Source organism: Anomaloglossus baeobatrachus, chromosome 8 (assembly GCF_048569485.1).
Source record: "Anomaloglossus baeobatrachus isolate aAnoBae1 chromosome 8, aAnoBae1.hap1, whole genome shotgun sequence".
Taxonomy (NCBI): Eukaryota; Metazoa; Chordata; class Amphibia; order Anura; family Aromobatidae; genus Anomaloglossus; species Anomaloglossus baeobatrachus.
This window is the reverse complement of record NC_134360.1, coordinates 32424983-32452908: the sequence shown is the minus strand read 5'-3', so window position 1 is coordinate 32452908 and position 27926 is coordinate 32424983. Positions and strand designations below refer to the sequence as shown.

General features: G+C 46.9%; 1 protein-coding gene across 1 annotated transcript; it reads left to right on the top strand.

Moving 5' to 3' along the window:
* Positions 1-127: 127 nt before the first annotated feature.
* Positions 128-27926, top strand: EIF4E3 (eukaryotic translation initiation factor 4E family member 3). Its single transcript, XM_075321419.1, has 7 exons — positions 128-337; positions 19187-19259; positions 19346-19440; positions 19988-20048; positions 22246-22312; positions 22911-23066; positions 25348-27926. The coding sequence occupies exons 1-7, from the start codon at positions 132-134 to the stop codon at positions 25392-25394; spliced, it is 705 nt and encodes a 234-aa protein (XP_075177534.1). The 5' UTR covers positions 128-131; the 3' UTR covers positions 25395-27926.

Genomic DNA, 27926 nt, shown 5'->3' with positions numbered 1-27926 from the left:
TATCACGTGAGTTCCCCGCCTCTCCCGAGCTCCTGTCCAATCAGGGGGCGGCAGCGGTGACGTCACGCACCCCGTTGCTATAGCTGCCGCGCCGTGCGGCCTCCTGACGCGTTAGTGAGTCAGCGGTGACGATGTCGGTCAGGGCGGGGCTTAAGCGGCGCGTCCACAGGAAGATGGCGCTCCCCGCGGGTCCGGACCGGCGGCCGCTGAAGTCTGACAGCGACGAGCAGCTGCACCGGAACCATCACCGGAGCGAGCTCACCGGCCTGGAGCTGCCGCAGGAGCCGGACAGCGAGGGCGTCCCGCTCAACTCCCCGTGGACCTTCTGGCTGGACAGGTACCGGGGGAGCGCGCCCGCCGCTGTGGGGGCAGGGAGGGAATGTGGCGCCGCTCGTCCGCCTGATTAACCCCCTGCTGCCCGGGATGTATTAACCTCCTGTCTGCCGGCTCCCCTCCCCCACCCTGCGGCGACTCCTCTCCCCTCCCCCCCGGTATTTACATTCTCACCTCTGTGTTCTGCATTTTTGGGACCCTTTACCCCCCGTGTTTTGGATGACGCCATTTGTTACTGTTCCATAGTGAAGGTCCGGGGAAAACATCCCCCCCACTCCCCCTCCGTTTTTTTTTTTTCTGGGGGGGAGGGGGGACCACAAGGTCTGTTATGATGCAGGATAATGTGACTGGGGAGGACCAAGATGGTGGTGACGGGCTCTGGCTGCCATGGCAACCCAGATACCGATATATCCCCCTCCCCAACTTCTGTGTTGCTGACCGGCCAATGGGGGAAGCTCATCCGACACCGCTATTTTGTTAGTGGATTTAATCAGGGGAACGGAGGGCCATTTCGATCTGCTGGAGACCCCCCTGCCCGGTGAAGCTGTTTGGGACCCCCCCCAACTCAGTAGATCGATCTGCAGGAGACCCCCCTGCTAGGTGAAGATGCTTGGGACCCCCAACTCAGTAGATCTGCTGGGGACCCCCCTGCCTGGTAAAGATGCTTGGGGACCCCCCTGCCTGGTGAAGATGCTTGGGGACCCCCCCCCCAACTCAGTAGATCTGCTGGGGACCCCCCTGCCTGGTAAAGATGCTTGGGGACCCCCCTGCCTGGTGAAGATGCTTGGGGACCCCCCCCCCCCCCAACTCAGTAGACCTACTGGGGACTCCCCTGCCTGGTGAATTGCTAGGGCCACCCCCTCAACCCATTGGATCGGTTGGGGACCTCCCTGCTGCCAGGTGAAACTGCTGAACCCCACCAACTCTGTGGATCTTCTGGGGGCCCCCTGCCTCGTGTATGATACTTATTATGGGGTGACCAGTGAGTCCTGGGATCGAGCCAGCGTCCTGTTGTTGGATCTGACCTCCATTATTTACTCCTGGGAGCGTCCATCACTCCGGCCTCAGATGCCCCCGACATGTAGCTGGATCACAATCTGCATCCCCTTTCACAGGACAGGTCGCCCCCCCTCCCCCAGCGATCACACATCACCTGATCACGTCAGGTTCTGCTCCCGGAAAACCCTTACGAAATATCCTGATTCAAGAAGTATAATTAGAGGCCGGCTAAAAATAACATCCTCTGCTGGCGTCTGCCCAAATCTGAGTCTTTGCATTACCCCTGTGCCCGTGCTGCACAGCCCTGCCATGATCCGGAGCCCGGGCGTGAGCCGGGGTGGGCCTGCGCTCCCGGTGGCCCCGGCATGAGCTGGGGTGGGCCTGTGCCTGTGTTCCCGGGGCCGCCCCGGCATGAGCTGGGGTGGGCCTGTGCCTGTGTTCCCGGGGCCGCCCCGGCATGAGCTGGGGTGGGCCTGTGCCTGTGCTTCCGGGGCCGCCCCGCCATGCGCCGGGGTGGGCCTGTGCCTGTGCTCCCGGGGCCGCCCCGCCATGCGCCGGGGTGGGCCTGTGCCTGTGCTCCCGGGGCCGCCCTGCCATGAGCCGGGGTGGGCCTGTGCCTGTGCTCCCTGTTGCCGCCCCGCCATGAGCCGGGGTGGGCCTGTGCGCCTAGGCACTGTGCCAAAGCTTTATTTTTCCAGGGTTCCTTTTCACCCCCTGAAGATGACACAAGTGATTTCTAGAGTTCGGTGATTGGTCACACACCTGAACCATCTCATGACTTCTCCAAGGCACTGCTGTAAGGCTGAGTTCACATGTCCTGTAATCCTCCATTAGAACGGAGTCTGCAGAGGTAGTGACAAAGTTCTGCACACAACTGTTCTGTCTGTTAAATAATGGTCTTCTGGATCAGGTTTTGTTTTTGTAACCTGGGATTCTACGGAGAACGGATCGCTGGTTATCTTACATTTGAAATGGATCAGTTACAAACGAAAGAAAAACGTATGAATGGCAATACACGAACGGAACTGTCCTCCATAGTGTCTGGTTTTTTGTTTTTAATAAGTGATCCAGCAGAGAACCAGTTATTTACTGGACAAAAAAGTTGTTTGCAGGGCTTTGTTGCCAACGGATCACTGCAGATCTGATCGGATGATTTCAGGACATGTGAACGCAACTAACAGAGTTTTGCAAGCGGAAAACATTGTGTGACATGAGTCATTTTTTTGCACACATCTGCATTGATCGCTCGCTGTGCATCATGTACAGTAATGCATCCCCTAACCAATCATGGTGGTTTCTAGATTCTTAGTTTTACTACCGTAGAAGAGCCTATAAATCCTTCTGCCACTTTTAACGACTGTCACCACCTGACTTCACATATTTGCTAGACCCCCCCCCTCCACTAAAACCCAAACAGCTGTGTACAGATGGGTTTTGCTTTTTTTTTTTTTCTCTCCTTTTGGAGAAGACTTTGGTTTTGCTAATATCCTTAGTCATGTGACAATAGTAGCTGGACATGCAAGGCAGCTACTCCTAACACAAACAGGTGACGCTAGAGAGCCACCTTTCTTCCACTGGTGTGTCTGTGTGTCTGTGTGTCTGTGTGTCTGTGTGTCTGTGTGTCTGTGTGTCTGTGTGTCTGTGTGTCTGTGTGTCTGTGTGTCTGTGTGTCTGTGTGTCTGTGTGTCTGTGTGTCTGTGTCTTTATATAATTCTTCCCAGGAGGAACTACCTGACATGTAAAATTCCTATAGCCTTTAATTCCACAAAGGGGGGGGGGAACTGACCCCCAGTAGCAGCAATGAAAAAAGGAAGGGTCCGCAGTCCACCTCAAGCTTCTATAAAGCTGACACTTAAACAGGGGATTGTCTAGGGTTAGAAAAACTGCAACTTTTATCTGGCTCTTGGGTGTAGTATTTACCTTGATCCCCTTTTGATGGGTGCGGAAATGTTTTTGGAAGAAAGTTGGGCTAGGTTCACACTTCCGTTGTTTTGCCTTAGTCACAATCCGTCGCCTTGAGGAATTACAGTATCCTGCAAAATATTTTGCAGGAATCCAGTTTTTCCCCATAGACTTCTATTAGTGACGATTGCGACTGATGATGCTGCGTTGCATCCGCTGCGTCGCGGTCAGTCGTTTTTTAGCTGACCGCCAGGCAGGAGCAGCGCAGCCTGTAACTTTTTTTTTTTGAGCAGCGCAATCCGTAGGATTTTGCTGCGCATGCTCTCTCTGGCTCCCTGCACACGTAACCAGGATACACATCGGGTAACCAAGCAATGCACTTTGGTTAGTTACCTGATATTTAGGCTATGTGCACACGTTGCTTTTTTTTCAGCGCCGAAAAAAACGCACCCTCTGGCAGAGGGAAGAATTGTAAACAATGCTTTTTGAGAAAAACGCATGCGTTTTTCATGCGTTTTTCATGCGTTTTTCATGCGTACCTTTGGAAAAAAAAAACCTGTGATGTCATTTCCTTCTCCACATTCTGTTTGGATAAATGGGAGGGCTTGGAATGGAAGGAGCACCATTTGACTTTTGGAAAAGTTGAAATAAACTTCGCGCACCATGTCACATTAGCAGGGCCCCTTGGGTACCTATACGTGAGAAAACCCCCACAAGTGACCCCATTTTGGAATCTGCACCCCTCAAGGATTTTATTCAGGAGTATATTAAGCATTTTGAATCCACAGCTACTTCACCCAAAATGTTGCTGTAGCAACAATATTCTCACTTTTAGGCCCGTTTCACACGTCAGGGAAAAACACTGACGTTTTTCACTGGCGTGTAAAACACGCACATGTCACACATGGGTTGTCTAAGTGCAATCCGGGCTCCGTTCTCCGTGGCTCGTGATTGCACTCAGTAATCAACTCACCTGCGCCCGCTCTTGCTCTCCATGGTGCTGATCGCTCCCGCGGTGCAGCATCCGGCTGGCGCTGACCCCCGCAGCAGCTGCTTCCGGGTCGGCTGTGTCGCACATCATGAATATGCGCAACAATAATGAGCCGGCTCAGAAGCAGCAAGCTGCACGGGCTGCAGAGGACATCGCTGGACGCCGGGTGAGTTAAAATGATTTTTATTTTAAAAGCACCTTTTTTTCTGGCACGTGTTTCACACTGGAACATCAGTGATGCCAGAAAAAAATGGACATGTCTCCGTGCGGCAATCACGCACATGTGGGTACGCCGCACGGAGACACGTGCAGTGAAAAATCACTGACGTGTGAGCAGACCCATTCATTATAATGGGTCTGCGTATGTCAGGGATTCTGGTACGTTTAAAAAAAAAAAAGCACAAACGTCCCAGAATCACTGACGTGTGAAAGGGGCCTAAGGCTATGTGGCCATGATCCAGCGACACGGCGTCTAGTACAGTGTCAGCCTTCCTGCAGCTGCCCATGCCCACGATTTGGGTTCAGGCTGCTGTGGACTTTAGCTCTATGCTACCTGCAGAGAACACTCTCGTCTCCGCAGCATAAATTGACATGCTGAGGCTCGGGAAGCTGCGCCACCGGTCAGTTTATGCTGCGGAGAAAAGAAGCAGAGTGGGCATGAGATTTCTAAAAATCCTTCCACTGTGCTTCTACTGCACAACGCAGCGTTATGGACGCAGGGAAAACACTCAGCGCCCAAAACGCTGCAAACCCTGATTGTGGGCACACAGCCTAAAAAGCGTCAATGGATGAATGGATGTCAAATATATATAACGTCCCACCCCCCTGCATATTCTAAGCTGGCACCTTTAGTACCTTTCATGTGGCACTAAAGGGTGCCTAGCTTAGTATTTATCCCAAAAAAAAAACCAATGAAAAAAATGGCGTGGGGTCCCCCCTATTTTTGATAGCCAGTCAGGGTAAAGCAGACAGCTGTAGCCTGCAAACCACAGCTGGCAGCTTCATCTTGGCTGGTGATCAATTTGGAGGGCTCCCCAGGCTTTTTTTTTTTTTATTTATAAATAAAGAATTAAAAAAAAAAATAACGTGGGGTCCCCCCAAATTAGATCACCAGCCAAGGTGAAGCTGACAGCTTGGGTCTGGTATTCTCAGGGTGGGAAGAGCCATGGTTATTAGACTCTTCCCAGCCTAAAAATAGCAGGCCACAGCCGCCCCAGAAGTGGCGCATCCATTAGATGCGCCAATCCTGGCGCTTCGCCCCAACTCATCCCGCGCCCTAGTGCGTTGGCAAACGGGGTAATAAATGGGGTTGATACCAGATGTGTAATGTCACCTGGCATCAAGCCCAGCAATTAGTGATGTCACGGCGTCTATCAGATACCAGACATAACTAATTGACAGTAAACAAAAGCAAAAAAAAATGACAAAAAAAATTTTATTAGAAAAAACACTCCCCAAATCATTCCCTTGTTCTCCAATTTAATCAAAAAATTTGAAAAAAATAGGTCAGCAGAAATCCATTTGGACGTCCCACGTCGCCTCTGGACCTTCTAGAATATGGGGGCACGTTCAGGGAACGTATCCCCCATTTTCTAGGAGGGCAGACCCTCCATTTGAGGAGAGTGGGTGCCAAAAATCTGCACCCACTCTCCCCGGGTCACAGCTGCAGAGTGCGAGCAGCCAGCACAGCTCTCTGAACACAGTGCTGGCTGTCAGCTGCTCTGCTCATGTGACCGCACTGACCGGCGTCTGCTGTGAAGGAGGAGGGGGACGCGGGGGATCAGCGCTGCGACCGGACAGGTAAGGGGGAATACCGGGGCAATAGGGGCTGACCGGGCAGGGCCTGGGGGGCATTTTTCTGTCTCATGTCTCAAGGCACATGCGACAGAAATCATAGGAGCAGGGCGGCCGGTGCGCTACTGTGCGTGCAGCCATGTTGGATTTTCGGGAGGGGGGGGGGGTCGGGGCGGGCACTTTGGCGACACCAGGGGCTTTCCAGGACTTTGCCAGGAAGTGAGGTCAACAGGAAACCTCTTGACCTCACTTCCAGGTAAATGCCTGCGTTCTGGCATGCCGACAAAGCCCGCGGACCGCAACAAAAAAGCAGCTCCCTGCGGTGTAGCTGTGTTCTGACCCACATCATTGATTCAATGGGGGAGAGAATGCAGCCACACCGCACAAAAGTGACATGCTGCTTTTCTTTCTGCACCGATTTTTGGCATCCAAAATGCTGCGTTTAGAAACGCAGCGTGTGCACTGATTTTTCGGCTTTCTCATACACTTTGCTGGGAAAGCTGAACGCAGGGCTGTGGAGTCGGAGTCGTGGAGTCGGAGTCGGAGCTCATTTTGGTGGAGTCGGAGTCGGTATAAAATGCACCGACTCCGACTCCTAAAATATATAATAAATTGGGGACAGGAGTGCAATGCAGAATGTGCTGAATATTTTACTAAATAATAACATTTAGTATAATGCTTATATTTAAGTGAAAAATTTATTGTAGTACAATGTGAACATCAGACATTTAATTGTTTTTATGATACAATAATCAAGATATTTGGATAGAACATAAAATATTTATTGGAATACAACTTTAGAACACAAAAAAACTAATAAATTGTAAATATGTAAATATGTAATATATATATATATATATATATATATATATATATATATATATATATATATATATATATATATATATATATATATATATATATATATATATATATATACACACACACAAGATTTATATGTAATCTACTGTATATTACATAGTGTATTACATATTTACAGTTTATTACAGTTTTTTGTGTTCTAAAGTTGTATTCCAATAAATATATTTTATGTTCTATCCAAATATCTTGATTATTGTATCATAAAAATTATTAAATGTCTGATGTTCACATACACATATTCATGTACTACAATACATTTTTCACCTAACTATAAGCAATATATGTCGGAGTCGGAGTCGGAGCCAGAGAATTTGAGGAGTCGGAGTCGAAGGTTTGGCTTACCGACTCCACAGCCCTGGCTGAACGCATGCAATTTGCCACTGAAACGCTGCGGTTCTAAACGCAGCGTTTCCGCGGTAAAAAACGCAACGTGTGCACACAGCCTTACAGTGGTTACGTGTGCAGGGAGTCCGCCGGTATCAAAGATAAATATCGGGTAACAAAGGAAAGTGCTTTGCTTTTAGTTACCCGATACTTACCCTGGATACAGTGTGCAAGGAGGCCGACACTTCCCTGCTTGGCTCCGCCCCCTCCCGCACTCCGCATGTGTACACACACTCACACACACACACACTTGTCCTCAGCGCCACGGCCCCACTCGGCTCAGCCCCCCCCCGCACACAACGGAGTCCGACAATGATTTCTTTTCTTTGTCATCCGTTGTACAACGAATCAGCCACATACGTCAAGCAACGCATGTAACTGATGCAAAACAACGGAAATGTGAACCTAGCCTAAATGATTTCTTCTGATCTCACGCAGTGCAGGGTGCGCACATAATACTATGTGGCTATGTCTGGTGTCGCTGCGCTGAGCACTTGTCTAGTCTGGCCAGTCATTACCTGTTCTAAATATTTAAAAAAAACTGACCTGCACATCCTACAAGTGTGTATAGGTGCCAGCTGAAAAAACATAGCAAATACAAAATGCATACAGCTGCACACTAAAATGCCAACAATGTATAAGGGAACTCTGGTACTGCATTACTGCTATATGAAAAAATGAGATTTTTAGTTTATGAATTGGCCAATGCATGTAAGCCCGGAAACCAACGGCAAGGTAAATCTCAATATTCCGGGTCCCTAACTAAAATGCCACTATCTAGGTTAAAAACATCCGTGTCTGGGCAGCTAGACTAAAAATCTAACTTGAAATGCCACTATCTGGACCAACCTCCATGTCTGGGCAGCTAGGACTCCTGGTATAAGGATCATGAACACAGCTTGGTGTATAGGGCGGAGTGCTCAGTCAGAAAGACTCACTACAAATATTTAAAAAAAAACTGACCCGCACATCCTACAAGTGTGTATAGGTGCCAGCTGAAAAAACATAGCAAATACAAAATGCATACAGCTGCACACTAAAATGCCATCAATGTATAAGGGAACTCTGGTGCTGCATTACTGCTATATGAAAAAAATGAGATTTTTAGTTTATGAATTGGCCAATGCATGTAAGCCCGTGGCATTTTAGTTAGGTACCCGGAATATTGAGATTTACCTTGCCGTTGGTTTCCGGGCTTACATGCATTGGCCAATTCATAAACTAAAAATCTCATTTTTTCATATAGCAGTAATGCAGTACCAGAGTTCCCTTATACATTGATGGCATTTTAGTGTGCAGCTGTATGTATCTTGTAATTACCTGTTTGAAGACCTTGCCCTTCCTTTCTTTGCTCGGAGCACGGAAGTGCAACTAGGACCCCCCCTTAGAGGAAGGGGCATCATGTGTACAGTATGGAGACATCTGGTGCTACCTGTTGGAGATGAGTACCCTGCAAGTCTGTGTCCGAACCATTGGGAATCTCTGAAATATGAGGAGTTGTCGGCCGGGGGGGAGCAATTTGTGTATCAGGCTTGACAATCTTGGACGTTCACATACAGGGCATCTACCTTGAGGAGGTACGGGAGACTGCGTTCTTCCTTTTGGAGGAGGCAAGCTAACGTGTATACATAATGTTCATGATTGTTGTACCCTTTTCACTTGTAAAGCGCCATGCCATGGAATAAATGGCACTATAATAATAAAAAATAACCTTACAGAAGGATAAAAATAACCACTTTTGTTAGTCTTCACTAGTAAAGTGCGGTGGTCTCAGAGGTCACATCCCACAGCAGAAGATGACCTGTTAAACATTTCCAGGAGGAACAGTAGAGGAGCTGCACAATGCAGAGCTTTAAGGAAAGATGCTCCATTATAGTCATGGGAGGTGATGACTCCGCTCTGAGCAATGACCTTGTTACTTGCCGGGTGACCTTGTTGTGGAGCGACATGTTCCTGGCACCGTCCCCCGCTCAGGATTGTTTACTTGTCCTCTATAGTAGTGTCATGCACTCAGCAATGGGATGAACGCTGCTTCTCTTGTGCTGGCGTCAAACTATCCCCCCCTCACCACCACCTCTGCTCAGAGCAATGCCAAGACCATTGGGGTCCCTCTGCGCTGCGCCCCCCACTGGGTGACCTGTTGTGATGAGGCTGGACACAGGAGGGGGTCATTACGAAACTTATCTTTGAAACATGAGAACCACTTCAGAGGTTAATACTTTATTTATTTTATTTATTTTTCTTGTTGTGACCTAAAAAAATAATTTTATGAATTGTACCCCATTAAAAAAAAAAGTTGCATTGTTTGGATTTAAAAGTTGCTTTCCTGCAAGCTGCTGGAGACGGTCAGCGAGCTTCTTTTTAGGATGTAATTTGTCTTTTCTGAACTCCTATTCTGATTAATGACCAAAGAGCCGCAATAGAGGTTGTGCTGGACTCTTCAGGTAGTCCTAAATCAGCTGAGACGCTTGGGAGAAGAAAAAAGGGTTAAAAGGGAACCTGTCACCAGATTTGGTGCCTATAAGCTGCGGCCACCACCAGTGGGCTCTTATATATAGCGTTCTAACATACTGTATATAAGAGCCCAGGCCGCTGTGTAGAACATAAAAATCACTTTATAATGCCGAAGGGGCGGTGCAGTGCAGACTGGTCGGATGGGCGTCTCTGGTGCCGGCGCCTCCTCTTTCGGCCATCTTTGTCCTCCTTCTTATGAAACCTGGGTGCATGACACGTCCTACGTCATCCACATTAGCCGGCATTGAGGTCCTGCGCAGGCGCACTACAATAGTTCTGTCCTGCTCAGGGCAAATCAAAGTGCGCCTGCGCAGGACCTCAATGCCGGCTAGTGTGAGTGACGTAGGACGCGTCATGCACCCAGGCTTCAGAAGGAGGAGGACAAAGATGGCCGAAAGAGGAGGCGCCGGTACCAGAGAACGGAGATGCCCATCCGACCAGTCTGCAATGCACCGACCATTTAGGTGAGCATTATAAAGTGATTTTTATGTTCTCCACAGCGGCCTGGGCTCTTATATACAGTGTTCTAACATGCTATATAGAAGAGGCCACTGGTGATTGCAGCAGCATATAGGGAAAAAAAAAAATCTGGTGACAGGTTCCCTTTAAACCCCTTCAGCAGCACAAGCTCACCGACTAATCAGACGACTTGTTCTGCAGTATGCAAGAAAATCTAATATATAAAGGTGTGTGTGTGTGTGTGGTGGGTGTGTGTGTGTGGTGGGTGTGTGTGTGTGGTGGGTGTGTGTGTGTGGTGGGTGGGTGTGTGTGTGGTGGGTGGGTGTGTGTGTGGTGGGTGGGTGTGTGTGTGGTGGGTGGGTGTGTGTGTGGTGGGTGGGTGTGTGTGTGGTGGGTGGGTGTGTGTGTGGTGGGTGGGTGTGTGTGTGGTGGGTGGGTGTGTGTGTGGTGGGTGGGTGTGTGTGTGGTGGGTGGGTGTGTGTGTGGTGGGTGGGTGTGTGTGTGGTGGGTGGGTGTGTGTGTGGTGGGTGGGTGTGTGTGTGTGGTGGGTGTGTGTGTGTGGTGGGTGGGTGTGTGGTGGGTGGGTGTGTGGTGGGTGGGTGGGTGTGTGGTGGGTGGGTGGGTGTGTGTGTGGTGGGTGGGTGTGTGTGTGGTGGGTGGGTGTGTGTGTGGTGGGTGGGTGTGTGTGTGGTGGGTGGGTGTGTGTGTGGTGGGTGGGTGTGTGTGTGGTGGGTGGGTGTGTGTGTGGTGGGTGGGTGTGTGTGGTGGGTGGGTGGGTGTGTGGTGGGTGGGTGTGTGTGTGGTGGGTGGGTGTGTGTGTGGTGGGTGGGTGTGTGTGTGGTGGGTGGGTGTGTGTGTGGTGGGTGGGTGTGTGTGTGGTGGGTGGGTGTGTGTGTGTGGTGGGTGTGTGTGTGTGGTGGGTGGGTGTGTGGTGGGTGGGTGGGTGTGTGTGTGGTGGGTGGGTGTGTGTGTGGTGGGTGGGTGTGTGTGTGGTGGGTGGGTGTGTGTGTGGTGGGTGGGTGTGTGTGTGGTGGGTGGGTGTGTGTGTGGTGGGTGGGTGTGTGTGTGGTGGGTGGGTGTGTGTGTGGTGGGTGGGTGTGTGTGTGGTGGGTGGGTGTGTGTGTGGTGGGTGGGTGTGTGTGTGGTGGGTGGGTGTGTGTGTGTGGTGGGTGGGTGTGTGTGTGGTGGGTGGGTGTGTGTGTGGTGGGTGGGTGTGTGTGTGGTGGGTGGGTGTGTGTGTGGTGGGTGGGTGTGTGTGTGGTGGGTGGGTGTGTGTGTGGTGGGTGGGTGTGTGTGTGGTGGGTGGGTGTGTGTGTGGTGGGTGGGTGTGTGTGTGGTGGGTGGGTGTGTGTGTGGTGGGTGGGTGTGTGTGTGGTGGGTGGGTGTGTGTGTGGTGGGTGGGTGTGTGTGTGGTGGGTGTGTGTGTGGTGGGTGGGTGTGTGTGTGGTGGGTGGGTGTGTGTGTGGTGGGTGGGTGTGTGTGTGGTGGGTGGGTGTGTGTGGTGGGTGGGTGTGTGTGGTGGGTGGGTGTGTGTGGTGGGTGTGTGTGTGTGGTGGGTGTGTGTGTGTGGTGGGTGTGTGTGTGTGGTGGGTGTGTGTGTGTGGTGGGTGTGTGTGTGTGGTGGGTGTGTGTGTGTGGTGGGTGTGTGTGTGTGGTGGGTGGGTGTGTGTGTGTGGTGGGTGTGTGTGTGTGGTGGGTGTGTGTGTGTGTGTGGTGGTGTGTGTGTGTGTGTGGTGGGTGTGTGTGTGTGGTGGGTGTGTGTGTGTGGTGGGTGTGTGTGTGTGGTGGGTGTGTGTGTGTGGTGGGTGTGTGTGTGTGTGGTGGGTGTGTGTGTGTGGTGGGTGTGTGTGTGTGGTGGGTGTGTGTGTGTGGTGGGTGTGTGTGTGTGTGGTGGGTGTGTGTGTGTGGGGTGGGTGTGTGTGTGTGGGGTGGGTGTGTGTGTGTGGGGTGGGTGTGTGTGTGTGGGGTGGGTGTGTGTGGGGTGGGTGTGTGTGTGGTGGGTGTGTGTGTGTGTGGTGGGTGTGTGTGTGGTGGGTGGGTGTGTGTGTGGTGGGTGGGTGTGTGTGTGGTGGGTGGGTGTGTGTGTGGTGGGTGGGTGTGTGTGTGGTGGGTGGGTGTGTGTGTGGTGGGTGTGTGTGTGGTGGGTGTGTGTGTGTGTGGTGGGTGGGTGTGTGTGTGGTGGGTGGGTGTGTGTGTGGTGGGTGGGTGTGTGTGTGGTGGGTGGGTGTGTGTGTGGTGGGTGGGTGTGTGTGTGGTGGGTGGGTGTGTGTGTGGTGGGTGTGTGTGTGTGTGTGGTGGGTGTGTGTGTGTGTGTGGTGGGTGTGTGTGTGTGTGTGGTGGGTGTGTGTGTGTGTGTGGTGGGTGTGTGTGTGTGTGTGGTGGGTGTGTGTGTGTGTGTGTGGTGGGTGTGTGTGTGTGTGTGTGGTGGGTGTGTGTGTGTGGTGGGTGTGTGTGTGTGGTGGGTGTGTGTGTGTGGTGGGTGTGTGTGTGTGGTGGGTGTGTGTGTGTGGTGGGTGTGTGTGTGTGGTGGGTGTGTGTGTGTGGTGGGTGTGTGTGTGTGTGGTGGGTGTGTGTGTGTGTGGTGGGTGTGTGTGTGTGTGGTGGGTGTGTGTGTGTGGTGGGTGTGTGTGTGTGTGGTGGGTGTGTGTGTGTGGTGGGTGTGTGTGTGTGTGGTGGGTGTGTGTGTGTGTGGTGGGTGTGTGTGTGTGTGTGGTGGGTGTGTGTGTGTGTGTGGTGGGTGTGTGTGTGTGTGTGGTGGGTGTGTGTGTGTGGTGGGTGTGTGTGTGTGTGGTGGTGTGTGTGTGTGTGTGGTGGGTGTGTGTGTGTGTGGTGGGTGTGTGTGTGTGTGTGGTGGGTGTGTGTGTGTGTGGTGGGTGTGTGGTGGGTGTGTGTGTGTGTGGTGTGTGTGTGGTGGGTGTGTGTGTGTGGTGGGTGGGTGTGTGTGTGTGGTGGGTGTGTGTGTGTGTGTGTGGTTGTGGTGTGTTTGTCCGCTAGAGGAATTTGCACCGTCGCATATACAATCACGAAATTTTGCACAGACACCCCATGTGACTCAGGGAACGTCATACACTATGTTTAGGTGGGAAAATTTAACCCCGCGCTTTCCAGTTACTCTACAAAAATCCTGCAGCCATTAAACTGAATGGAGCTGCAGGCTATAAATAGCAACTGTCAGTGGTTGCTATAGCAACAAAATAAAGAGGCTGACCAGGCGAAGAGAGGCTGACCGGGCAAAGAGACAGACCTGGAGAGAGGCTGACCGGGCAAAGAGAGACAGCGACACACACAGACAGTTACTATCCCGGGCAACGCCGGGTTCTACAGCTAGTAGAACCTATAAAGTCCAAAGACTATGGCAGACCCTTTAGTAGCCAAAATTACATTAGAAAATCGTCTGACGGTATGTCTTTCTAATCATCCTCTTTCCTAGTTAGTCGTGGCCCCCCCCCCCCCCTCCCCAGCAGTCCCCCATATTGGAGAACAATCTGTCTACATATCCCCTCTATAGTCTTTCATATGTCCCCTCAATCTTCGATGACCATTTACTTACTGTTAAAATTTACTATGCGCCTAAACTTTGCTGTCACATAGTCATGGTGGAAAGTGTTGGCACCCTTTTAAAATTGTTCCCGAAAATGGTTCTGACAGAATTGTTGTCCCCCTCCTTAGTATTTGGTTGTGCCCTTTGGAATAAATAACTTCCATCAGTCGCCTCCTATACCCGTCCACAAGCTTCTTCCTCCTCTCACCTGGAATGTCGGACTCTTCTTTATAATCTCCTCCAGGTCTCTTATCTGAAGACGTCTTCTCTTCTCCCAACAGTAATTTTAGGATCTCTCCATAAGTGTCAATGGGATTTAGATCCAGACTCATTGCTGCTACTTCAGAACTAGCTGGTGCTTTTGTTTCCATTAGTTTCTGGGGACTTCTTGAAGTGTTTGGGGTCATTCTCCTGCTGGAAGACCCCTGACCTAGGACCCACACCCAGCTTTCTGACACTTATCACTACCACCCAAAATCCTTTAGTAATCTTCAGACTTCATGATGTTGAGGCAGCAAGATGGCTCCAAACATCTGACCTCCACCATATGTGACTGTAGGTGCTGTGTTCTTTTCTTTCTAGGCCTCATTTCATTTTCAGTAAACAGTAGAATGATGCGCTTTACCTAAAAGCTCTGTCTTGGTCTCAAGACTCTTTTCCAAAAGGATTTTGGTTGTTCATGTACATTTTGGCAAACTGCAGTCTAGCTTTTTGTCTTGTCAGAAGTGAGGTCCTCCTGGGTCTCCTCCACAGATGGATCGTTCCTGCAGACACTGTTGCCCCCTGAGTCTGCAGGACTGCTTGAATTTCTTTGGCACTTATGTTACGCTCTGGGTCATATTCTTGTCCAGCCACCTCACCGATGCTTCCCCATTATACCAGTCATAGCACCTTTTGACCATTCATTACAGAATACAATGTAAACCTATTTCACTCAGTTCTCCACTGCCTTATATCACCTCCCTCATCACTTATCATCCTACCTGTGCCCTCTGTTCTGCTAATGATCTAAGACTGACATCCTCCATATTCCGAGCCTCCCACTTGTGTCTCCAAGACTTCTCTTGTGCTGCTCCAGTTTTCTGGAATGCACTACCCCAGACCATCCAATTAACATCAAGCCCCCGTGTTTAAGTCTGCTATAATATAAAAAAAAAACTACAGACAGGACTGTTGCCTCAACTTGCTAATCTAACTCTACTGTTCCCTCTTTCTAAATTTTCCTGACTCTGCTCTCTCCTATTCATCTGTCTCCATCCTCCATGCACCTGGTATCTGCACTGACAGATTCTTGCTGATGATGGCTCCTACAGCTTTATATCATGGATTCATGGATGGATGGATTCATGGATGGATGGATTCATGGATGGATGGATTCATGGATGGATTCATGGATGGATGGATGGATTCATGGATGGATGGATGGATTCATTCATGGATGGATGGATGGATTCATGGATGGATGGATTCATGGATGGATGGATTCATGGATGGATGGATTCATGGATGGATGGATGGATTCATGGATGGATGGATGGATTCATGGATGGATGGATTCATGGATGGATGGATTCATGGATGGATGGATTCATGGATGGATGGATGGATTCATGGATGGATGGATGGATTCATGGATGGATGGATGGATTCATGGATGGATGGATTCATGGATGGATTCATGGATGGATGGATTCATGGATGGATGGATTCATGGATGGATGGATTCATGGATGGATGGATTCATGGATGGATGGATTCATGGATGGATGGATGGATTCATGGATGGATGGATTCATGGATGGATGGATGGATTCATGGATGGATGGATGGATTCATGGATGGATGGATGGATTCATGGATGGATGGATGGATTCATGGATGGATGGATGGATTCATGGATGGATGGATGGATTCATGGATGGATGGATGGATTCATGGATGGATGGATGGATTCATGGATGGATGGATGGATTCATGGATGGATGGATGGATTCATGGATGGATGGATGGATTCATGGATGGATGGATGGATGGATTCATGGATGGATGGATGGATGGATTCATGGATGGATGGATGGATGGATTCATGGATGGATGGATGGATGGAGGGATTCATGGATGGATGGATTCATGGATGGATGGATGGATTCATGGATGGATGGATGGATTCATGGATGGATGGATGGATGGATTCATGGATGGATGGATTCATGGATGGATGGATGGATTCATGGATGGATGGATGGATTCATGGATGGATGGATGGATTCATGGATGGATGGATGGATTCATGGATGGATGGATTCATGGATGGATGGATTCATGGATGGATGGATTCATGGATGGATGGATGGATGGATTCATGGATGGATGGATGGATGGATTCATGGATGGATTCATGGATGGATGGATGGATGGATTCATGGATGGATTCATGGATGGATGGATGGATGGATTCATGGATGGATGGATTCATGGATGGATGGATTCATGGATGGATGGATTCATGGATGGATGGATGGATTCATGGATGGATGGATGGATTCATGGATGGATGGATGGATTCATGGATGGATGGATGGATTCATGGATGGATGGATGGATTCATGGATGGATGGATGGATTCATGGATGGATGGATGGATTCATGGATGGATGGATGGATGGATTCATGGATGGATGGATGGATGGATTCATGGATGGATGGATGGATTCATGGATGGATTCATGGATGGATGGATGGATTCATGGATGGATGGATTCATGGATGGATGGATGGATTCATGGATGGATGGATGGATTCATGGATGGATGGATGGATTCATGGATGGATGGATGGATTCATGGATGGATGGATTAATGGATGGATGGATGGATTAATGGATGGATGGATTCATGGATGGATGGATTCATGGATGGATGGATTCATGGATGGATGGATGGATTCATGGATGGATGGATGGATGGATTCATGGATGGATGGATGGATGGATTCATGGATGGATGGATTCATGGATGGATTCATGGATGGATGGATGGATGGATTCATGGATGGATGGATTCATGGATGGATGGATTCATGGATGGATGGATTCATGGATGGATGGATTCATGGATGGATGGATTCATGGATGGATGGATTCATGGATGGATGGATTCATGGATGGATGGATGGATTAATGGATGGATGGATGGATTCATGGATGGATGGATTCATGGATGGATGGATTCATGGATGGATGGATTCATGGATGGATGGATGGATTCATGGATGGATGGATGGATGGATTCATGGATGGATGGATGGATGGATGGATTCATGGATGGATGGATGGATGGATGGATTCATGGATGGATGGATTCATGGATGGATGGATTCATGGATGGATGGATTCATGGATGGATGGATGGATTCATGGATGGATGGATTCATGGATGGATGGATTCATGGATGGATGGATTCATGGATGGATGGATTCATGGATGGATGGATTAATGGATGGATGGATTAATGGATGGATGGATGGATTAATGGATGGATGGATGGATTAATGGATGGATGGATTCATGGATGGATGGATTCATGGATGGATGGATTCATGGATGGATGGATGGATTCATGGATGGATTCATGGATGGATGGATGGATGGATGGATTCATGGATGGATTCATGGATGGATGGATGGATGGATTCATGGATGGATGGATTCATGGATGGATGGATTCATGGATGGATGGATTCATGGATGGATGGATTCATGGATGGATGGATTCATGGATGGATGGATTCATGGATGGATGGATGGATTAATGGATGGATGGATGGATTCATGGATGGATGGATTCATGGATGGATGGATTCATGGATGGATGGATTCATGGATGGATGGATGGATTCATGGATGGATGGATGGATGGATTCATGGATGGATGGATGGATGGATTCATGGATGGATGGATTCATGGATGGATGGATTCATGGATGGATGGATTCATGGATGGATGGATTCATGGATGGATGGATTCATGGATGGATGGATTCATGGATGGATGGATTCATGGATGGATGGATGGATTCATGGATGGATGGATGGATTCATGGATGGATGGATGGATTCATGGATGGATGGATGGATTCATGGATGGATGGATTCATGGATGGATGGATGGATTCATGGATGGATGGATGGATTCATGGATGGATGGATGGATTCATGGATGGATGGATGGATTCATGGATGGATGGATTAATGGATGGATGGATGGATTCATGGATGGATGGATTCATGGATGGATGGATTCATGGATGGATGGATGGATTCATGGATGGATGGATGGATGGATTCATGGATGGATTCATGGATGGATGGATGGATTCATGGATGGATGGATTCATGGATGGATGGATTCATGGATGGATGGATTCATGGATGGATGGATTCATGGATGGATGGATTCATGGATGGATGGATGGATTCATGGATGGATGGATGGATTCATGGATGGATGGATGGATTCATGGATGGATGGATGGATTCATGGATGGATGGATGGATTCATGGATGGATGGATGGATTCATGGATGGATGGATGGATTAATGGATGGATGGATTAATGGATGGATGGATTCATGGATGGATGGATGGATTCATGGATGGATGGATGGATGGATTCATGGATGGATGGATGGATGGATTCATGGATGGATGGATGGATGGATTCATGGATGGATGGATGGATTCATGGATGGATGGATGGATGGATGGATTCATGGATGGATGGATGGATGGATTCATGGATGGATGGATGGATGGATGGATTCATGGATGGATGGATGGATGGATTCATGGATGGATGGATGGATGGATTCATGGATGGATGGATGGATGGATGGATTCATGGATGGATGGATGGATGGATTCATGGATGGATGGATGGATGGATTCATGGATGGATGGATGGATGGATTCATGGATGGATGGATGGATGGATTCATGGATGGATGGATGGATGGATGGATTCATGGATGGATGGATGGATGGATTCATGGATGGATGGATTCATGGATGGATGGATGGATGGATGGATTCATGGATGGATGGGTGGATTCATGGATGGATGGATGGATTTCTATGTATGCAAGCACGGTCTTCATTCCTCCTGTAACCGGTGATCTGTGTGTTGCTTTGTATTTATTTTAATTTTCTGTACGTCACCACTTCATTGTGGCGCTGTATTTTATCATTTTATTTTTTTTTTATTTTTTTTGTGATGGGAATTGCTGCCAAACACAGGACTTTTTTTTTTTTTTTTTTTAATAGGCCACTGCCCTGGTAAATCTTCCTGTAGCAGCAGGAAACCTTTAATATTGTGGCTTCTCCCCGCAGATCCCTCCCCGGAACGACTGCCGCAGAATGCGAATCCAACCTGAAGAAAATCTACACTGTGCAGACAATACAGGTAAGATGGGCTCGGCACCTGCGCCCCGGTGTGTGCACAGGTATTGGGAGGGTTGTATTTTTACTGGACTTTTTTTTTTTTTGCAGAGTTTTTGGAGTGTATATAACAATATCCCCCCAGTGACAAATCTACCTCTAAGATGTAGCTACCACCTAATGAGAGGCGAGCGGAAACCACTATGGTAAGCTATGATCCGTGTCATTTAAAGGGTTTCTTTATTCATACAAAGTATATGTTTACAGCTTGTTGCCTTGGTTACCGACCACCGCAGCGGTTGCCAAAACATGCACTGAGCTTGCAGGCCCTTTTCTATGATCACTAGCATGCACCGAATGCTCCCGATCCCAGGTAACGTCCGTGCTCCTGCAGAGGTGAGACTGCATCAGACTGGCACATTGATGCCACTGGACCCAACTGTCAATCAAGGGGGTGCTTCTGCCCCCCCATCCAGAGGCTGTATAGAATTTACATAAACATGGCACCTTCTACTAGAAATAGCGCCGCCCCTATCCACAGGTGTTGTCGGGTATTGCTGCTCTCTGCCGTTGATACCAGATGTGGACAGGAGAGGTGCTGGGTCTGACCGAAAATGCCCATGTTGCCTTATTGACCCGTAATATAAATGGTCGCATTGATTCTATACAGAAGTTTGGTAACTTTTGAGTTCTGTGTTACCATAATCCTAAATATCTGTGACAAATGTAAGTAACGCGTGTCCCTCTTTTCAGGGAAGAAGAGAGTAACGCTAAAGGAGGAGTATGGAAGATGAAAGTCCCGAAAGAAAGCTCGGTATAACCCTAGCGATGGAAGTAATTGGGGGTCTTGTCTCGGGTGACCCCCTCCCCCCCCCCCCCCTCCTCACTTAGAGCAGTTGTAGCCTTTATGACTCACCTATTGTATGAGGAATATTACGATTTCTGGCCATTGATTTGTACTCTGCATTTTTCCTCTCTGCAGGCTTTATCTCTAATTTAACCCCTTCACAAACGAGGATGTAATGATACGTCCTAAATCGTGAAGGGGTGAACGCTGCCGGCTGCTGTGGTGAGCCAGTGGGGATCCCTGCACATGTCTGCTGAATTGAACAGCTGACATGTGTGCTGTGCAGGTGGAGCCGTGATCCACCCACTCCTGTTAACCCCTTAAATTGCACTGTCAAACGCTGACAGCGCGACCTAAATGGCCGTGGCAGGAAAATTTCCTTTCCCTGCTGCCATCATAGGCCCCCCTTGACGTGATCACGGGGAGTCTATGGATGCCATGGTAGTACAGGATCATGTGATAACTCCTGTCGCTATCATGATGTAGTTCCTAAACTGAAAAAGTAGGGGGCACCATTCCCCTATTGGGATCACCATCAGCAATAATAAGACCGAGTCAAAAAAGAGAGGGAAAGAAATCGCTGTATATAGGGATCAACCAATGAAATCTCTGTTTAATTCACAAGAAATAATTTTATTGATCCAAAAATCTATACACATAATATCCGCACAAAACAGTGAAAGGGTTAAAAAACATTTAAAATACAAACATTTTGTATTTTAAATGTTTTTAACCCTTTCACTGTTTTGTGCGGATATTATGTGTATAACTTTTTGTATCAATAAAATTATTTCTTGTGAATTAAACAAAGATTTCATTGGTTGATCCCTATATACAGCGATTCCTTTCCCTCTTTTTGATTCATGATGTAGTTCCTGTTACAGCTGGCAGAGCAGCGGCTCTAAGGCTATGTGCGCACGTTGCGTACTGGCCCTGCAGAAACTTCTGCAGCGATTTGAACAGCACACGTACGCTTCAAAACGCTGCAGAAAGAGTCCGTAGTGAAAAAAAAAAGCTGATTCCATGGACTGAGTGCAGCCCCTCCCATAGACAGAGCGGGGGCTGCATGCAGAGCGCAGGAAAGAAGTGACATGTCACTACTTAGAACGCACGTTTCGGGCAGCAGCCGAAGCGCTGCGCTCTAAAACGCCACGTGCGCACGTCTCCAGCATAATCTTCATAGATTATGCTGGGGACGCAGGACGCATGCAGTTACGCTGCAGTGCAGATCGCAGCATAACTGCATGCAAATACGCAACGTGCGCACATAGCCTTACAGGAGAGCAGCATTTCTGCTTATCACAGCTTTGCTGCTCTGATCAGGAGAAATGAACCAGCAATCAGACTTCTAATCCCTATAGTTCCCTAGGGGGACTAATAGAAAAACAACAAAAAAAACAGGTAAATATAGAAACCTTTTTTTATTAAAAAAAGACCCGTGTTTTCTCCAGTACGTGTCACACGGTAAAGTATAGAAGCACGGTCTGATAGAGCGCTAAGGAGGCCACAGTATTAGATTAACTTTTTTATCAGCCACAACGCGTTTCGATATACACCATCTTCATCAGGTGGATATAAAACGGAATGTGGAGAGTACTATTTAAAGGGACAGGTGCAATTCCATTGGTCAACACCAAATTGAAATGTTAACCCTTAATGTATCACAACCAACCCTTCAACAATAATATAAAAGCTAATAAAAGATATATTTAAGATGGATTTTTCAAAGACTCTTCGCCATAAAAAGGTCACACGTCAGTGTGCGATCCATGTGACACCCGTGCTACCGGCGAAAAAAACTGACGTGTGTGTGCGGGGTCACAGGGTCCGTGTGAAAACACGGACGTGTGAGTAACAGCAAATAACATGGGTACACGTGGCATCCGTGTTTAAAAATGGATGTCCCACGTACCCGAAACACGGACGTCTGAAACAAGCCTTATATGGCGAGATTAACGGAAAAATAAAGTTACGGCTCTAAGAAGAAAGGGAGCAAAAAAGGAAAATTGCAAAGGGGTTAACTCGCATGATAAATCTTTATGTAAACGTCTCAATATCAGATCAGGCTGTAGGCCTCTATGGGGGTCCGTATTCACCCTGGCAGAACCTTGACATCCGGTGCAGTGATGGAGGGACCATATATAACTTTATATCTCTCCTCCAGGCCCTCGTTTGGAAAGAATTATTACTAGCTACTATCGGTGAACAGTTTACACATCGCTGTGCTGCAGGTAAGCAGGTTGTCTTGTCACAACCAATACATTTTTTTTTAATATTCTATTATATAATATGACTATATAATATGACTATATAATGACTATATAATATGACTATATAATGATATATAGTCATATTATATTATATATCATATTATATAGTCATATTATATTATATAATATATAATATAATATGACTATATAATATAATATGACTATATAATATAATATAATATGACTATATAATATATAATATAATGACTATATAATATAATATAATATATAATATATGACTATATAATATATAATGTAATATGACTATATAATATAATATATAATGTAATATGACTATATAATATAATGTAATATGACTATAATATAATATATAATATATGACTATATAATATAATATATAATGTAATATGACTATATAATGTAATATGACTATAATATAATATGACTATATAATATAATGTAATATGACTATAATGTAATATGACTATATAATATAATTTTTTTTGTATATTAATTTTTTTTTTTTATTTACTACTTTTTCATCTCCCACCCCTTCACCACAGTGGTGTAACTTCTCTTCTTTTCTTTCTTGGCTCAGAGGATGAAGTGATTGGTGTCAGTGTGAGTGTACGTGACCGTGAAGATGTTGTCCAGGTCTGGAATGGAAATGCCTCCGTTGTTGGTGAAGCAACAGTTCTAGAAAAAATCTACGAACTTCTGCCAAACACGTCTTTTAAAGCTGTATTTTATAAGCGTAAGTGTCCGTGTTTCTTGGAGAGGGAGCCTTTAAAAGGATGATCCCCGGCCTTTCAAACTTGACTTGTTATACTTTGGGATAAGCTATCTAAATTGAATCGGTGGGGGTATTGCACTTGTCACCCCCTGGCAATCGGCTGTTTGAATGGACACTGACAGTCCTACAAGTGTTGCGACTAGTATTGAGCGGACCCGTACCTGAAAAATCCGGATCCGCGCTGTTTGAGCGGCAGATCAGAGTCAGACGCGGGATTTCGGGTGCATGATCCGGATGTTTTTTTTTCTCTTTTTCTCTTTCTCTCTTTCTCCCTTTCTCCCTTTCTCCCTTTCTCCCTTTCTCCCTTTCTCCCTTTCTCCCTTTCTCCCTTTCTCCCTTTCTCCCTTTCTCCCTTTCTCCCTTTCTCCCTTTCTCCCTTTCTCCCTTTCTCCCTTTCTCCCTTTCTCCCTTTCTCCCTTTCTCCCTTTCTCCCTTTCTCCCTTTCTCCCTTTCTCCCTTTCTCCCTTTCTCCCTTTCTCCCTTTCTCCCTTTCTCCCTTTCTCCCTTTCTCCCTTTCTCCCTTTCTCCCTTTCTCCCTTTCTCCCTTTCTCCCTTTCTCCCTTTCTCCCTTTCTCCCTTTCTCCCTTTCTCCCTTTCTCCCTTTCTCCCTTTCTCCCTTTCTCCCTTTCTCCCTTTCTCCTTTCTCCCTTTCTCCCTTTCTCCCTTTCTCCCTTTCTCCCTTTCTCCCTTTCTCCCTTTCTCCCTTTCTCCCTTTCTCCCTTTCTCCCTTTCTCCCTTTCTCCCTTTCTCCCTTTCTCCCTTTCTCCTTTCTCCCTTTCTCCCTTTCTCCCTTTCTCCCTTTCTCCCTTTCTCCCTTTCTCCCTTTCTCCCTTTCTCCCTTTCTCCCTTTCTCCCTTTCTCCCTTTCTCCCTTTCTCCCTTTCTCCCTTTTCTCCCTTTCTCCCCTTTCTCCCTTTCTCCCTTTCTCCCTTTCTCCCCTTTCTCCCTTTCTCCCTTTCTCCCTTTCTCCCTTTCTCCCTTTCTCCCTTTCTCTCCTTTCTCCCTTTCTCCCTTTCTCCCTTTCTCCCTTTCTCCCTTTCTCCCGTGACATATATTGGCCGGATTCCGGATCGGATCTCGGACATCCGTGTCAACCCGACAGTGATCCGCCGGACCCGGATTATTAGCAATCCGCTCAACTTTAGTTGTGACTTTTCTTCATACCTGGACACTCCTGGAGTTCCACCATTATCAGCGGCGGACAAAGATATACTGCAGTGTTGTCCCATTTAAAGTGAATAGGACTGCATCAAAGATGGGCCACTAGAGGAGCAGTTGAGCAGGCTTCTTGCGCTGTGCAGCAGAGGATGGCATTGCTTTGTGGCATGTTATGATCAGGACTTCCACAACATAAAAGCCAACTAAAGGCTTTGTCTTGTGTTGTGGAAGTAAACAGTTGCTTAATCCACCAAATGCATCCAAAGACAACACTCCTTATATAAGGGACAATTATACTTGTAGATCAAATTTCCAATTATACTTGTAGATCAAATTTCCTCCTAATTACAGAGGAGTAATTACTCGTTCATTATAGCATAATCAATCAGACGAGTAATTAAACATAACAGCCCAGTTCTGCAGGAATAACAAGGAGTTTTCCACCAGCAGAATAGCAAATGCAGCTCTGGAGTATAATACAGGATGTAACTCAGGATCAGTAATGTATGTACACAGTGACTGCACTGGTAGAATAGTGAGCGCAGCTCTGGAGTATAATACAGGATGTAACGCAGGATCAGTGCGGGATAAGTAATGTATTGTATGTACCAGTGACTGCACCAGCAGAATAGTGAGTGCAGCTCTGGAGTATAATACATTACTGATCCTGAGTTACATCCTGTATTATACTCCAGAGCTGCACTCCCTATTCTGCCGGTGCAGTCACTGTATAAATACATTACTGATATTGAGTTACATCCTGTAACTCAGGATCAGTAATGTATGTACAGTGACTGCACCGGCAGAATAGTGAGTGCAGCTCTGGAGCATAATACAGGATGTAGCTGAGGATCAGTACAGGATCAATAATGTAATATATGTACACAGTGACTGCACGAGCAGAATAGTGAGTGCAGCTCTGGAGTATAATACAGGATGTAGCTGAGGATCAGTACAGGATCAGTAATGTAATATGTACACAGTGACTGCACGAGCAGATTAGTGAGTGCAGCTCTGAAGTATAATATAGGAAGTTTATCTATGTACTTCTAAGCACTTGACCTAACCTTGTCACTCTCTTGCAGCCCATGAAGAGCATCACGCATTTGAGGGAGGACGCTCAAGACACTAGCGCAGATCCCCCAGAATCCTTCTTTTCTGAACCCTTTACCTTCCGGATGGTTCTTCTCATACAGTGTTGCTGGGCCCCCCAACGTCTCAGTGAGGGTTACTTTCTGAACAGCACGAAGTCCAGGCGCAGGATTTCCGGATTTCTTTTTTCTGCTGGACTGCACTGGTCATTTGTAGAAATCATTTTAACAGCTTCAGAATTGAAAATTTTAGAACACAATTATTTTTTTTTTTTTTTTCCCCCCATTTTATGCGCGTGGAAACTGTATGAAGGCTTTTGCTGCTCAAAGATCAAACATTTCTGCCCTACGCTAAACTGTTTAGTCTGTCCAGAAGCAGAGGTGTTGCGCGACTCAGGGCGAACTCTGTATCGTTTGTGTGGCCGTCTGTCCTCAGTGGCTGCTCTGGATTTTTTTTTATTTTTTAATTTTTTTTTTCTGTAATGCAGTAATAGACTAAAGAAAGTGGATCATGCAGATGTCAGTATCCCAGAATGTGTTCAATTATATATGCAATTATTCACCCCCCTCATCCCCTTCCTTTTAGCACATTCCTATGACGGACCCCCCCCAGATGGGTCCCTGCACTGACGGTGACGGCCGTGCAGGGACAGCACTGATGCAACCGCTCGTAAATGGCTGCAATCTGTACCTTGCTGGTCTCAAGCCGCCAACGTACTGGAGAGGGATGTTTGATTGGCGTGGTTGTGTTTTTAGTTTATTTTAAAAAAAATTTCCGCTGCCCCTCCCAAATTTTTTTTTTTATTTTTGACTGTGTTGTATGTGATTTTAGACTTAGCCTTACAAGAGATTTAATTGTGCAACTGACACCTCCCCTCGCTTTCCTCTCTCCCAATCGTTTTTTTTTTACTTCCAACCCTTCACTTTTTTGATTACTGTTCTAGTTAACCCTTAGGCTGCCATTGGTATACATTTTAAACACCAGATCATGCACCAATCCAATTGATCACTTGTCACTATAATGACCTTTAGTGCATTTTGTCCATCTCCTGGAGATTCAGACTTTTATATAAATCTCATGGAACCAAAGATGTAGAGTTTTCCAATTTGAAAGCGAGTGTCTGCTTTTTAACACTGTTGTGTATGGGATAGTTTTATTTTTTTTCAGTATTCTACACCAATTCACTTAATAGCTTTTTATAGCGGTCAGAGCTCCACATCCCCCTAAGCGGGCATCGATAGAATAGATGTTCTTCCTGTAATGGCCACTAGAGGGTGCAGAATATTATATATGATTATTCTATATGCAGTCAGCTCTTGGACGCCCTCTAGTGGTGGTTTCACATCCTCCTAAACACATATATTGAATAGATGTTCTTCCTGTAATGGCCACCAGAGGGAGCAGACTATTACATATTGGTCTGCATGCACTCAGCTTTTGGGTGCCCTCTAGTGGTGGTTTCCCATCCCCCTGAACAGGCATGGGTTGAATAGATGTTCTTGTAACAGTTAGCTCTTGGCACCCTCTAGTGGTGGTTTCACATCCTCCTAAACGGACATATATTGACTAGATGTTCTTCCTGTAATGGCCACTAGAGGGTGCAGACGAGTATATAATATTATTCTGTATGCAGTCAGCACTTGGGTGCCCTCCAGTGGTGGCTTCACATCATCCTAAACAGACATAGATTGAATAGATGTTCTTCCTGTAAGAGCCACCAGAGGGAGCAGATGATTACATATTGGTCTGTATGCACTCAGCTCTTGGGTGCCCTCTAGTGGTGGTTTTGAGCAGATGATTACATTTTGGTCTGTATGCACTCAGCTCTTGGGTGCCCTCTAGTGGTGATTTCACATCCTACTGAACAGGAATGAATTTAATAGATGTTCTTCCTGTAACTGCCACTAGAGGGAGTAGATGATTACATATTGGTCTGTATGCACTCAGCTCTTGGGTGCCCTCTAGTGGTAATTTCAGACCAAAAAAAATATTTTTTTTCTTTTCTCATGTGATCAAAATCCCCTTTATACAGTTCTCTGCCCTCAATAAAAATGTATTAAGAAATCATTCCGCACAGGGTTTTAATCTAATTTTGCCTAAATGGCGTTCAGGGTTGGGGCATTTGCGTTAAGGTTATTCTTGAATGTACATGAAGACCGAAATCACCATCATGGGTAGAAGTGTGACCGCTGATTATACAACGCGGTGACTGGCATACATTACATAGGGTTTTGTTTTTTTTCTTTTCAATCTGCACTTGTAGACACGTTCATGTAATGGTTGGATGGGTGCGGTGAGGGGGTCTTTTTTAATGTTTCCCTTTTTTTTTTTTTTTTTTTTTTTTTTTAATTTTTGAACTTAGTGTGTGAAGAGCGACCCATCCTGTAATACAGATAATAAGATTGCACTGACATCCACCACATCAGCCATCAGCTCTTAATTTATCTAGTTCTTCTGGAAGCAATTTATTTCAATTTTTTTTCTCCCTTCTATTTTCCTTCCCTCTATATTTATAAACTGCCTATATGTGTATTCAGTTGTATTGTGAATAAAGATTTTCTTAATTCATAAA

Excerpts from the sequence above, each read along its gene's own strand:
- EIF4E3 (XM_075321419.1), top strand. The coding sequence starts at position 132 with ATGTCGGTCAGGGCGGGGCTTAAGCGGCGCGTCCACAGGAAGATGGCG. Across the intron at positions 19,260-19,345 it reads ACACTGTGCAGACAATACAG|AGTTTTTGGAGTGTATATAA; the intron begins GTAAGATGGGCT and ends TTTTTTTTGCAG. Across the intron at positions 22,313-22,910 it reads TACACATCGCTGTGCTGCAG|AGGATGAAGTGATTGGTGTC; the intron begins GTAAGCAGGTTG and ends TTCTTGGCTCAG.